The 15001-nt window shown below is 44.1% G+C and overlaps 2 protein-coding genes across 2 annotated transcripts; both read left to right on the forward strand.

Annotated features, from left to right (window-relative positions):
- Positions 1 to 378: 378 nt before the first annotated feature.
- On the forward strand, positions 379 to 1326 carry LOC115801129 (olfactory receptor 13C2-like). The gene has a single exon (XM_030758848.1). The coding sequence runs from the start codon at positions 379 to 381 to the stop codon at positions 1324 to 1326; it is 948 nt and encodes a 315-aa protein (XP_030614708.1).
- An 11912-nt stretch (positions 1327 to 13238) lies between these two features.
- LOC115801208 (olfactory receptor 13C2-like) lies at positions 13239 to 14186 on the forward strand. Its single transcript, XM_030758955.1, has one exon. It carries the CDS (start codon positions 13239 to 13241, stop codon positions 14184 to 14186), a length of 948 nt encoding a protein of 315 aa, XP_030614815.1.
- The last annotated feature ends 815 nt before the right edge of the window (positions 14187 to 15001 follow it).

Genomic DNA, 15001 nt, shown 5'->3' on the forward strand with positions numbered 1-15001 from the left:
AACAATGTTTTCCTAGGCTATACTGTAGGTTATGACAAAACATGATGAATGTTCACGTTGAACAGAAAGCACGCATTACTTGTACACACCTAAAGTGTTACAAAAAGCTGAACAATGCTGTTTCAGACCTCCTTCTCCCAGGAGGAGGAAGAAACCTGATAAATAAACTTCCACAGACTCAGATTCACTGTGTGCATTTGGTTAATGAATGTACCCCAAGAGTACATTTCAAGTTCAGATAGCTTTATGAATAGGACACAACACAGGCAGCACGTTTGTATAATTCAGTTTTTCTTTGTTTGTTTTGTTGTTTTCATTCATACTTGTTTATACTTGCAATTTATTTCATGATTGAAAGTTTTGTCTTTGAAAACAATAATGGAGAAAGAGTTAAATGTTACATATGTAACTCTGGACTGGTATGTAGAAGTTAACAAGTACAGATATGGTTATTTTTGTATTATGTGTATATTATATATTCTAATAATTTGCAGTAATTCTACGATTGTTTATCTCATCTGGACTCATAAAAACCTTCATGAGCCTATGTACATTTTCATTGCAGCTTTGCTATTGAACTGTATTCTTTACAGTACAAATATTTACCCCAAACTTCTGATTGACTTTTTATCTGAAAAACAAGTCACATCATATTCAGCCTGTCTCTTTCAGTTTTTTATGTTTTACACTCTAGGCATGTCGGAGTTCTTTCTCTTAGCAGCCATGGCCTATGACAGATATGTGGCTATATGCAAACCTCTGCAATATCCAAACATCATGACAAAAACCACTGTGAGTATTTTCCTGGTCTTAGCTTGGCTGGTTCCTTCTTGCCATTCTGCTGTTCAAACAATAGCGAGTGCTGAAGCTAAACTGTGTGACTTTAATATAAAAGGAATATTTTGTAACAATGCAGTTTACACTCTTCAGTGTGCAAGACCAAGATTAATTACTGTATTTGGTGTGGTTGCTTTACTCGATCTTGTAATACTTCCTATGCTCTTCATAGTTTTCACATACACAAAAATATTTATAGTTTCTTATCGAAGTTGTAAAGAAATTAGGAAGAAAGCTGCAGAGACCTGTTTACCCCACCTGTTAGTTTTAATCAGTCTCACTGTGTTTTTTGTATATGATATAAGTATAGCTCGAGTGGAATCAGATTTTCCAAAAACTGCACGTATAATAATGACTTTACAAATAGTGCTCTATCATCCTTTGTTTAACCCAGTCATATATGGGCTCAAAATGAAGGAAATTTCTGTTCACCTAAAAAGGCTTCTTTCTCAGGCCAGCACAAATTCTTGTATTCAAATTGAATGCTAAATTGCAGTGATTTCTTTCTGTAATCAGATTGTTGCAGTTATTCAAAATGCTTTTCATTTGAACTGTCATTCCGAAAATTTTTCAACTAAGTATATTGTATCTATAGAAGTACAAGAAAGAAAAAACACACACACACACACACACACACACACACACACACACATATATATATATATATATATATATATATATATATATATATATATATATATCACTTTAATCAATTAAATTGGTCATTGGTCTAATGCTTTTCTTGTGTTGTTTAAGGTTCTTATGTGTAATCAGTGTATTTCCTTCAAAAAGGTTAATGCAAAGCTCAGTTAGAATATGGGTAGTAAGTTGAAAATCTGCTGGTTAGTAGAGCTGCTAATCAGTGTTTTCAACAATACTAAGTTTCTTTTTATCCAAGCAGACATTATTTATTTCATCGTAAAATAAAAACACTATAGCTGTTCAAGCAGTATCTCTGATTTTTCAAGTTTCTCTGGACATGTAGGGGTTAAGTCTATCACCAACATATCCATAAGGGGCTTTGGTAGCATCTTCAAAACTTTGTAAGAAGAAAGTTTTCTTCTGGGTGTATACATATATATATATATATATATATATATATATACATATATATATACATATATATATATATATATATATACATATATATATATATATATATATATATATATATATATATATATATATATATATATATATATATATATATATATATATATATATATATATGTTTGATGGTGAATTTGTTGCGATAATTCTGGGATACCCTAGACCAGTGTCATGGCGTGTGTGTGTGGCAGGCAGAATTGGACCCCAGGATGCAGACTCAAACAAACAGGATTTATTGGAAAAATACAAAACAAACCTATACTGGGAAGGAACTAAACAAAAACCTGAGGAGGAGCAGGGAGACACACAGCGAGGGAACACTGAAGACGACGCGACAGAGAACAAAACAAAACTGAGGGCTTAAGTACACACTGGGTAATCAGGGCAAGAGGAAACAGCAGGGAACAACAGGTGAAGCAAATGAAACTAACAACATGGGAAGCAAAACTAAACACAAAGCACAGGGAACATACGACTGTCAAAATAATACAGGAAGTGACTAACCAAGGCGCACGCAGACTACATACGGGGGACTGGCACACAGACACGGGGCAGAGACACAGACTAGTCACAACACTAGGAATAAACTCAACATGAAAACACAGGAGGTCAGGGACAAGACATCATGACAAGAACATGGAGCAGGGGAGACAGGGACGAGGGGAACAAACGTATCAAAACAACTGAAAAACAACAAAACTCAGGGAAGACAGAACTAAACACAAAATGCTGGGCAGACGGCCCAGGACCATGACAGCACCCCCCCCTCAAAGGCCGGCACCCGACGGCCAAAACAGGAAACAAAACCAGACCAGGGAGGGAGGCGGGGGACCAGGACGGAGGGACCGGAACAAAAACAAAACCAGGCAGGGAGCAACAAAGGCAGGGAGCAAAACATCAAAAATCACAATGTCAGAACAAAAACAGCAGGGGCACAAGGCCGGGACAAAGTCCAAAAACAGGGACAAAACACAGGAATGAGAAAAAAAACAAGTGGATGAAACAAAAAGCGACGGCACAAGGCCGGAGAGCTCCAATGTCCAAAACAGGGGGTCAAAACAAGGAACAGTTCAGGAGCTATGACAAAAACAGAAACAAAAAGAGCAACGGCCAGGGGGAACAAACAGTCCATAGTTCAGGGGGCCGTCCAGGCCAAGGGGCCAAAAAGCAGAGTCCAAACCTCTCAGGCGGGCGACCGCGGCACCAGCGGCGGCGACGAGGAGTCGTGGCAGGGGGCCGACCGCGGCACCAGCGGCGGCGGCGAGGAGACGAGACTGGGGGCCGACCGCGGCTCCAGCGGCGGCGGCGAGGAGACGAGACTGGGGGCCGACCGCGGCTCCAGCGGCGGCGGCGAGGAGACGAGACTGGGGGCCGACCGCGCTCCAGGCGGCGGCGGCGGCGAGGAGACGAGACTGGGGGCCGACCGCGCTCCAGGCGGCGGCAGCGGCGAGACGAGACTGAGGGCCGACCGCGCTCCAGGCGGCGGCGAGACGAGGCTGAGGGCCGACCGCGCTCCAGGCGGCGGCGGCGGCGAGACGAGGCTGAGGGCCGACCGCGCTCCAGGCGGCGGCGGCGGCGAGACGAGGCTGAGGGCCGACCGCGCTCCAGGCGGCGGCGGCGGCGAGACGCGGCTGAGGGCCGACCGCGCTCCAGGCGGCGGCGGCGAGGCGAGACTGAGGGCCGACCGCGCTCCAGGCGGCGGCGGCGAGGCGAGACTGAGGGCCGACCGCGCTCCAGGCGGCGGCGGCGAGGCGAGACTGAGGGCCGACCGCGCTCCAGGCGGCGGCGGCGAGGAGACCAGACTGGGGGCCGACCGCGCTCCAAGCGGCGGCGGCAAGACGAGGCAGGAGGCTCGAACCGAGCCCGACGCTCCAACTGAGCGTAACCCTTGGGCTTCAAACACGGCTCCGACTGAGCCGGACCCTTGGGCTGAACGGGGCCTACAAGGTGAGGCTCCGAATGTGCAGGCTGGGTCTGCGGTGTAGGGCACACAGCTACTTCACTGAGCAGCTGGGGCTGCTTGGGGGATGGACCAGGTGCATGTGATGGTGGGTGCGTGGAAGCTAACACTATGGAGGGCGAGAGAGCTGACGCTATGGAGGGCGAGGGAGCTGACGCTATGGAGGGCGAGGGAGCTGACGCTATGGACTGTGACTGCAGGGAGGCTGAGGGACCTAGGGGGACCGAGGGACCAGGAATGGAAGTACAGGAGGGAACTAAGGCTGACACTGAGGGAGCTGACACGGAGGGAGCTAGGAGTGTGGAAGCTGAGGACGGGGAAGCTGACACTGGGGAAGCTGACTGCGGGAGAGGTGAGGGGACCAAAGCTGACTGCGGGAGAGGTGAGGGGACCGAAGCTGACTGCGGGAGAGGTGAGGGGACCGAAGCTGACTGCGGGGAAACTGGAGTCGGGGGAGCAGGAACAGAGGAGACTGGGACTGAGGCTGCAGGGGGAACCACAACGAAAGGAGCTGAGGGACCAGAGGAGGGAACAAAAGGGACCAAAACTGACGGGACTGAAGCTAAGGGAACTGGCACTAGGGGCCGCGTGGAAGCAGGCCGGGAGACGACTGGCTGCGTGGAAGCAGGCCGGGAGACGACTGGCTGCGTGGAAGCAGGCCGGGAGACGACTGGCTGCGTGGAAGCAGGCCGGGAGACGACTGGCTGCGTGGAAGCAGGCCGGGAGACGACTGGCTGCGTGGAAGCAGGCCGGGAGACGACTGGCTGCGTGGAAGCAGGCCGGGCGCTAGGGAGAGCCGGCTGCGTGGAAGCAGGCCGGGCGCTAGGGAGAGCTGAAGGGACTACTGGGAACTGAGGGACTGAGGGACCAGAAGTGGAAGTAGAGTAAGGGACTACGGGGACCTGAGGGACTACGGGGACCTGAGGGACTACGGGGACCTGAGGGACTACGGGGACCTGAGGGACTACGGGGACCTGAGGGACTACGGGGACAGAGGGCACAGAGGAAACCGAGGAGACTGCGACTAGAACTGAAGATGAAACTAAACTGATTGGAGAGACCAAGGGATTTAAGGGAAGTGACGCCACTGAAGGGGGCAAAGCTGAAGCACTGGCTGTGGGGACCGGGGAAGCTGACTGGACTGAGGTGACTGAGGAAGAGGGGACTGAGACTAAAACTGAAGATGAAGGGACTGGAGGTGAAACTAAACTGACCAAGGGGATCACAGAAAGAGAAACCACTGGAGGGGGCAAAGCTGAGGCAGGGTGAACTAGAGCGGCTGGAGCTGCTGCTGACTGAGGGCGAGCAGGCTGAGAGCTAGGGAGAGCTGACTGCGTGGAAACTGACTGAGAGCTAGGGAAAGCTGAGGCTGAGGGAGCTGAAGCGGGGAGAGCTGGCACTGGGGAAGTTGAAGCGGGGAGAGCTACAGAGGCTGACTGAGGGAGCTGGGGCTCTGATGGGAGTGGCTGAGGAGCTGCTGCAGCTAACACTGGGGGCTCTGACTGCTGTGGCTCGGAGGCTGCTACAGTGGTCTGTGGTACAGGCGGCGTGGGTAACTGTGGTGCTGCTGCTGGTGATGCTGAAGACAGAGAGTTCAGTGCTCTAATCTGTGCCTCCACACGAACAGCAGAAGCCATCCAGCCGGCAATAGTGGGTGACAGCAATAAGCGAGGGTGGGTGTCTAAGAGACTGAGCACAGCAGAAAATCCAATGGAAAAGGCTTTCGAGTCAGTACAGTTATAAATCCGGGAGGAGATTCTGAAGAATCTTCGAACCTCTGGCCCAAGTTCCCGGTCCAAGAAGACGGAAGCATCTGCAGGATCCATTGGAGGGCTGGCAGAGTCAATACAGGACATCTCTCTCACAGTGACTGATTCCTGCTTCTTGTCATGGGTTGCTGGCTCCGTGCTCCTCTTCCTGAATCGCGAGCGCTGCTTCCGCGTCTTAGGGAGAGGAAGGGAAGCAGAGCTGGCAAGAGAAGCAGCAGGCAAAGGACTGTCTGATGAGGAAGTGAGCCCGCCCAGCCTTTTCCCGAAAGGTTCGGGCGGGGGCGAATCTGATGCCAGGGAGAACCCGCCCAGCTTAATCCCTAAAGGCTGGGGCAGAGGTGGGGCAATGGTATCGGGCGGTTGCTGCAGTGCGGCTGATGAACAGGGCTGTGGCGGCGGAGGTGGAGAGAGCGGCAAGCTCTGACGCGGAGACCCTTTAACCCAGCTGGAGTCTCCCCAAGCGCGGTGAGAGCGGCGGAGCTGTCCCTCATACTCGGGAGCCAGCCACGGCTTCCTCCTCACCACTTCCTGCAGGTGAGCTTGCACAGCTAGCTGCCGTTCACGCAGGTCTGAGTCCGCGGGGTCTTTGAAATGTTCGCGTCGTTCTGTCATGGCGTGTGTGTGTGGCAGGCAGAATTGGACCCCAGGATGCAGACTCAAACAAACAGGATTTATTGGAAAAATACAAAACAAACCTATACTGGGAAGGAACTAAACAAAAACCTGAGGAGGAGCAGGGAGACACACAGCGAGGGAACACTGAAGACGACGCGACAGAGAACAAAACAAAACTGAGGGCTTAAGTACACACTGGGTAATCAGGGCAAGAGGAAACAGCAGGGAACAACAGGTGAAGCAAATGAAACTAACAACATGGGAAGCAAAACTAAACACAAAGCACAGGGAACATACGACTGTCAAAATAATACAGGAAGTGACTAACCAAGGCGCACGCAGACTACATACGGGGGACTGGCACACAGACACGGGGCAGAGACACAGACTAGTCACAACACTAGGAATAAACTCAACATGAAAACACAGGAGGTCAGGGACAAGACATCATGACAAGAACATGGAGCAGGGGAGACAGGGACGAGGGGAACAAACGTATCAAAACAACTGAAAAACAACAAAACTCAGGGAAGACAGAACTAAACACAAAATGCTGGGCAGACGGCCCAGGACCATGACAACCAGGGACCATCAACTACATTTGTCCAAGGGAATTTTTCTCTGCAGACACTGTGAGTGCCAGATGCTCTCGTAAACAAATAGGACATCTTGTAAGGAATTGTATCCTAAATAATATATTATCATTTGATAAATAAATTTTCCTTTCAAATTTATACTATTTTTAATGATGTGATGTGCAAGTCTTGCACTTACATGTTCTCTGTTATGTCAACACTGCCATTGTGTGCAGTTGTGAAACAATAAAAAGTTACATGTTTGTCTATGCACACACATCCATTTTTTAGAAGGTGTTTTTGTTATTGTTGTTGTTGTTGTTGTTTTTAAGTGAATATAGAAACATGAAGAGTTCAGATGCAAAACCCGCTAAATCTGTCTGGACACTTGTTTTTACCTGGATCCTATGATAAATTTTAGTCCATCCTCTGCCCTGTGTGAATGAAGGCAAAAGGTGCAAATATCAGACTATGAGTAAAAAAGATTTCTACATAGATTCACACAATACAACCACAATGGCAAAAAAAATCACAGCACAATTATTTTAACAATAACAGAATGGTAGATACCAGGCCATGGGGTTCGTGACAACCAAGGAATGGACATCCCCACCTGCACAGGGTAAATGCTGAGCCACCGAGCCACCACCACCATCTGTTCCCCCACGCGCGCAGACCGTGTGAGAGATCTTCACAGCAAAAGAGACGGGAGCACCGCACAGGCTGGGGAGTGCACTTGGCAGCCAGTAACGATCCTTCCGCAGGTTCACGGATGGGAATCACGTTACAACTTTTACTTCTTTTAATTAAGACAAGTTTGGTCGGCGAACATTTTCTCAACACAAAACAACACTAGACTCACATTCAGCTGTGTTGACCATCACCAACAAAAGCCGGCTCCTCAGTGCAGTGCAGTGCTGAAAATATTAACATGGTCCGATCTTGCATTCTGATTTGTTCTATGGACATGGAGACTTTTGTGGGCAATGGAACTGGCGTTTGGAGGCTTCTGATAACTCAGACTGGTCAGAGATGGGTATTTAACAGGTTATGACATGACATGATTGACATAGTATGTGTGGAAAGGATTCTGTAAATATGGCGTTTAGCAGCTTTTGCATCAGATCGCTTCATATTTTTTTCTGCTTCACTAGGTTCGGGGGCCCAGATGAAAAGCCAGTTGATGTTCACTGCCCTAGAGGATAACGGCAGCTGCCTTTTTTGTTTAATTTTTATGCATATGATTTCCCTCATAATAGCTACCTTGAACCCATATTCAGCTCATAGTTACTGTAATTTCTATTTAGAAACTGAATGCAAATCTGCAAAAGGCACACCTAAGAAGGGGTGCTGATCTGATGAAAGGCATAGCAGTCTGGACAAGCATGGCATATGATATAGCATCCAAAATATTCCCAAAAATATTTCACGCCATTATTTTCTGTGTAACCATCTACAAAATACTTGCTCAGTTGCTTCTCAATATGGTCAAAGCAGGGTGGATAAAAATACATTAAGTGTGTACTGTAAGTCATTGCAGCCACTAAACTGCTGCTGAAAAAATAAAGATTTAAACTGTCTGGCCATGGAATGACTAAACTTTGGAGGCATGAAATAAGTTATAAAGGTTTTGACACATGCAGAAGCGATGCTGCTTTGTCAAAATTAATTCACCCCACTGTATTTCCTTGAGAGAGCACTCTACTCTCAGACTGCTTTCAGGCCCCTCTTCTGTGAAAATGGCTCCCGGTTTGGATTCAGGAGACAGACTCTCTCTAATTTTAAAATTAGGCTTCAAACTTTCCTTTTTGATTACACTTATAATTAGGGCTGGATCAGGTGACCCTGAACCATCCCTTAGTTATGCTGCAATAGACCTAAGTTCCCATGATTCGCTGTTTCTGCAGCCTGAAGTGACCTAATTTAGATTTTTTGTGAAATCCGAAATTTTGTTTTTTGCGTGGTTGTTCACATTTCCAAATGCAACTTGTATGTGATCTGTGTGTGAACTGCAAATGAACCTACAAGTGTCCTGCATGTGCAGTAGAGGACACAATAACGTCACATGTAGCGAACTTGCTCAGTGTTTGCGGAAGTAAGTTTGTTTTTCTTCCTGCTTCCGTGTAGCAGGATGCAGAATAGTGACGTTTGTTGAGTATCAATGACATGCAGATCAGGTAAATGCGACCTGGCCATACAGAGACACGCCACATTTGAAAAGATGGGATACGCATCGGATTTAGGGCCACATATCCAGATGGCCTGGGTCGCATTTGAAAAAGTCAGATCTGTGTTTTTCAGACTGTCATGAAAAGATAAGATACAGGTCGCATAAGGGCAAAAAATTGGATTTGGGTTGGAGTGTGAACGTAGCCTACCATCCATTTCCTGATTGCTGGCTCACTTGCATCATTGCATCAACAAGCTTAAAATGACAGCTACAGGCCTACCAATTTATGAGTTATGATTAAATAAAAAGTAAAAAATCTTTGATGAGGTAGGGAAATTAGGGAAATTGCAACAGGGACATGACAAGCTCCTGAGTAGTTGTGCTTCTGCCTTTTTTTGGAAGGGGGGGGGGCTGTCTGGCTTAAATACCCCTCATCTATATGACCTCACACCCCTCTCAACAAATTTCCTGTGTGCTAAAGCTAAAGCCTAGCTAAATTTCTTAAAGGTTCAGACATGTTTGTATAACAACTGAGCGAAGGTCGAAAAAAGATACACTTTAGATAAAATCTCTTAATTTTGGACTTCCGGTTTTGTGTCTGATGGAGTGAGACGCGACTTTTGGAGCTCCTGCAAAACCTACTCTAACATCTCTTCAGGGTATTTAAACCACCACTGTGTTGATATATTCTGCTTTTTAACTTAATTTTGAAACTATCCGCACTCGAAATGCCAACAAATTCCTGCTCTTGTCGGAGACGGTCGCACTATCTCTCTCTCCCTGCCCTCCCCATCTCTCCGCTTGCTGCTTGCTGTGAGAGCGTCTTTTACACACTGTCCGAATAAGAACAAGATTGAACCATGGATCTGGCAAACTGGGCATTCTCCATCATTGATCGAATTTTTTCCACTATGAGATCCGGGACAGGGGAGCCTGCGTGTCCGAGTGGAACAGACCCGGTTGGATACGTCATTGACTCTTGGAGCTCGTGGAGACCTGTGTGCTTCTCGGCCCTTGGAGTGGAAGACGTGGAAGACGCCTACATATTCGGCCTTTTGGTAGCAGTATCTACTCTGTTTGGGCTCGGTGGATACCTGCTTTACTGGCAAATTAAGAAAATCTGGATGGCGGTTCGACATCTGCAGAGGCTGCCGACCCAGGTGGAGGGGCTGAGCAGAGCCGTACAAACTCAGACTCAAAGCCTGGTGGACCTGAGCCGCAAGATTAGCGAGCTCGCAGGCGAGAGGGGTTAGATCAGGAGATATAGTTCGGTTCTGCACAGTGAGGACGGCAATCAACGAATTTGGAATATTGGATTTTCGAATGGTTTCCCAGTAAGACTGAAGGCTGTTGGAAAAACAAGCAGCCTGTTCCAAAACAACATTTGTTATCAGGAATTCGGCTCCCCTGCCGGCCTTGGGTTGGCAACCATATCTCTCTCCAGAGCTCTGTGTGAGGCTGCTCTCTCCCCCACTCCGCGTTGTGATTTGTGAAGCTGGGTCTGGTGTATCACGGCCGCTGATGAAATTCCACCGCTATCAGCGAACTGTTTTGGCTGGATCATGGCATCTGGCTCCACAATGCCCCCACCTCTCATCTCCGTCTGCATCCCCTCCTAAACCTGACCTCACCTACCGCCGCTGTCCTTGCTTTACATGTGCAAATGCTTTGCTAAGGTGGTTTTTTTGGACCCTGGTACAGTGCTCAAAAGAGCACTGTACCAGATGACTTTTTTTTTTAACCTAACTTCCCCATGATGTGTTGTTTTCTCCTCCTGCCAAAGGTAGCGCCGCAAGTTAACGGCTGCATGACCCGAGGACACATATCCCCCTATGTGTGTTGTGTTTGTGTATTTGGATGGTGTTCTGTAACTGCAATTTCCAATGTGTGAACTTGTTCACCCACATGGCAATAAAACTTCATTCATTCATTCATTCATTCGTGTAGCTTGCTGAGCTGCACACGGATTTTGTTGGCATTTGTTGGCATATCAAAGGCTGCTCACATGTGGTACTTGAGAGTCTCCAAATGGCACATGTGAGACCACGCCTGGACATCAACACACAAAAACCTTTACAAAACAGTAGGTTTTGTGCAATCTTGATAAAATTTGAAATACACATTAATGTCATGCAGGGTAAAGTGTTTTTCCCAGTTTAGCATTTGTGTTTGGAGAAAATCTCCACACCACGGTGGATTAGCCTTTCCTAATCTTAGTTCTGAACACTGACCTGTACCTTTCAGAGCATGTCCTGCTGTAAAACACTGGTATTATCTCAGTAAGGTGGTGTTAATGATCAGGTGTGTGGGAAGCAGGTGAAACGCTATTATATATTATTATATAATATATATAATAATATTTATATTATTAATAATATTCTTTTAATAAATGTTTAATTTGTGTAAGTGTGTATAATGACTAATTCAAGTGAACTGAAGAAAAAACATTTACATTTTACACCCGTTATATTTTAGTCGACTAAATCAACTCCAGATTTAGTCGACTATAATCTTAGGATAATTTCATTGACTAAAACTAAAATTATTCAGATGACTAAATTATGACTAAAACTAAATTACATTTTCATCAAAAGACTATGACTAAAACTAAATCAAAATTTGCTGTCAAAATTAACACTGGTGGTCTCTGAATCTATTGATGTCCCTCCACATGTAGCAATTTTTTGTGTTGTTGCAAATTTTTTATTACTGTGTGTGTGTGTGTGTGTGTGTGTGTGTGTGTGTGTGTGTGTGTGTGTGTGTGTGTGTGTGTGTGTGTGTGTGTGTGTGTATGCTTTAACAAAAGAGAGAAAGAAAGAGAAAATGTAAAACTTCTAACGAAGCATGTGCAGATATGTGTCTTGCACAGTGTATTTTTATATCTTCGATTTTCCTAATAAAGAATATTAAACAAAACATGGGCATATAAAACTTCAGAGACCAGACTACAATGTCTGCATTGTGGGATGTGGTTAATAGGTTGGCATGCATGCACCAATTAGTGTCATGGTCCTGGGCCATATGTCCAGTGTTGTGTGTTGAGTTTTGTTTTCCCTGAAGTTTTGTTAGTTCCCAGTTTGTTTTAGTGTTCTTGTTCCCTTTGTCCCTGTCTCCCCTGCATCTGTGGTCTTGTGTCTGTTTTGTCCTTTTGTCTTGACCCTGACCTCCTGCGGTTTCATTTTGACTTTTATTCCCAGTGTTGTTACTAGTCTGTGCCTCTGTCCCGTGTCTGTGTGCCAGTACCCCGTATTTAGTCTACGTGTACCTTGTTTAGTCACTTCCTGTTTTATTTTGACAGTCTTGTGTTCCCTGTGCTTTGTGTTTAGTTTTGCTTCCCCTGTGTTATTAGTTTCATTTGCTTTACCTGCTGTTTCCTCTTGCCCTGATTACCTAATGTGTATTTAAGCCCTCAGTTTTCTTCTGTTCATTGTCGTGTCTTTGTCTATATATTTTGAATGGGTCTATAAATTACCTAAACAAAGCCTGCCCTGCAGTTCTGGGATAGTAAAGCATCCAGACTTTAAAATGAAACTGTTTTATTGTCTTCCATAGGAGAAAATCACTTTTGAAACTGCTGCACTAAAAATTTACAAGACCATGAATGGATACATGGTCTTGTAAATTTTTGAAATAGAAAAATTTTTATGAGGATAAAGTGTGCCTAGTTTGAAAAAAAAATTTACACAAGGCCACGCTACCTGTAATGGACAACAAGAATATATTCTGACATAATCAAAGAGAAGAGCTCCTCATGGAAATAAGATAGAAACCTGAATGCACTGAAGACATTATCAAACTACACTCAAACAATATATTTTCCAAGGCTACTGAAATTTCAATGTTGAAAAAAAAAAAACCCAGAAGTTATGGCAAAATATAATGAATAGAAAGGACACATTAACTGTCCTAAAGCCTCAGTTACATGAAGCTGAACAATGCTGTTTCAGACCTCCTCCTCCATGGAGGAAGGAGAAACCTGATAAAAACCTTTCAGAGACTCACATTCACTGTGTGCATTTGGTTGATGAATGTACTCCAAGATAGACTTCAAGTTCCGATATCTTTATGAATAGGACACACAGCATGGGCTGCATGTTTATATAATTCAGGTTTCTCTTTGTTTGTTTTGTTGTTTGATGTTTTCATTTAAAATTTTTACGCAGTTTGTTTTATGATCAAATGTTTTGCCTGTGAAAACAATAATGGAGAAAGAGTTAAATGTTACATATGTAACTCTGGACTGGTATGTAGAAGTTAACAAGTACAGATATGTTTATTTCTTTATTATGTTCATATTATATACTCTAATAATCTGCAGTAATTCTACTATTGTTTATCTCATTTGTATTCATAAAAACCTTCATGAGCCTATGTACATTTTCATTGCAGCTTTGCTATTGAACTGTGTTCTTTACAGTACAATTATTTACCCAAAACTTCTGATTGACTTTTTATCTGAAAAACAAGTCACATCATATTCATCCTGTCTCTTTCAGTTTTTTATGTTTTACACTGTAGGAATGTCAGAGTTCTTTCTCTTAGCAGCCATGGCCTATGACAGATATGTGGCTATATGCAAACCTTTACATTATCAAACCATCATGACAAAAACTACTGTGAGTATTTTCCTTGTGATAGCGTGGTTTGTTCCTGCTTCTCATGTTGCAGTCCAAGCAATAGCGAGTGCTGACGCTAAACTGTGTGACTTTAATATAAAAGGAATATTTTGTAATAATGCAGTTTACACTCTTCAGTGTGCAAGATCAAGATTAATTACCGTATTTGGTTTGGTTTGTTTATTAAATCTTGTAATACTTCCTATGCTCTTTATAGTTTTCACATATACAAAAATATTTATAGTTTCTTATCGAAGTTGTAAAGAAATTAAGAAGAAAGCTGCAGAGACCTGTTTACCCCACCTGTTAGTTTTAATGAGTCTCACTATGTTTTTTGTCTATGATATAATCATGGCTCGAGTGGAATCAGATTTTCCAAAAACTGCACGTATAATAATGAATTTACAAATAGTGCTCTATCATCCTTTGTTTAATCCATTCATATACGGGCTTAAAATGAAGGAAATCTCTAAACACCTAAAAAGGCTGCTTTCTCAGGGCAACATGATTTCTTGTATTAAAGCTGAATGCTAAGGTACATTAATTTATTCTGTAATCAGTTTGCTGAAGTTATTCAAAACACTTTTCATTTCACATAATGAAATTTTCTCAGCTGTCATTCAAAGCATTTTCATGTTGGTATATTGTAACTGTGGAAGTCCAAGAAAATATAAAATATAAAAAAAAATTAAAATCACAAATTATAACCCTGTTTTTAAGAGATGACATTGATATTATTTACTTTAAGGTTATTAATCCAGAGTGCATAGAAAGAAGTAGATTATATTAATGCACACATGTTCTCATACGTGTCTTCTATACTTTTTTCTATTCATTTGTTTTCTGAAGTTGTAGTGTGTTAAGCTCAATAAAACATTCATGTGAATAGGGTACAAGACCAACAGCTTCAGACTTGAAGAATACCAGTGCGCTGCAAGCTGAGAGGTTTTAGTGAAGGAATTAATGAAAAAATTATACAAATGCACTCTGAGCATACACACCAGATACAGTTTTGTTAAAAACCATACAGAAATGCAGATTTAAATAAATAAATAAATTGAATATACACTGCTCAAAAAAATAAAGGGAACACTTAAACAACATAATATAACTCCAAGTAAATCAAACTTCTGTGAAATCAAACTGTCCACTTAGGAAGCAACACTGATTGACAATCAATTTCACATGCTGTTGTGCAAATGGAATAGATAACAGGTGGAAATTATTGGCAATTAGCAAGACACACTCAATAAAGGAATGGTTCTGCAGGTGGGGACCACAGACCACTTCTCAGTACCTATGCTTTCTGGCTGATGTTTTGATCACTTTTGAATGTTGGTGACGGACTC

The sequence above is a fragment of the Archocentrus centrarchus genome, chromosome 21 (genome assembly GCF_007364275.1).
Source record: "Archocentrus centrarchus isolate MPI-CPG fArcCen1 chromosome 21, fArcCen1, whole genome shotgun sequence".
Lineage (NCBI taxonomy): Eukaryota > Metazoa > Chordata > Actinopteri > Cichliformes > Cichlidae > Archocentrus > Archocentrus centrarchus.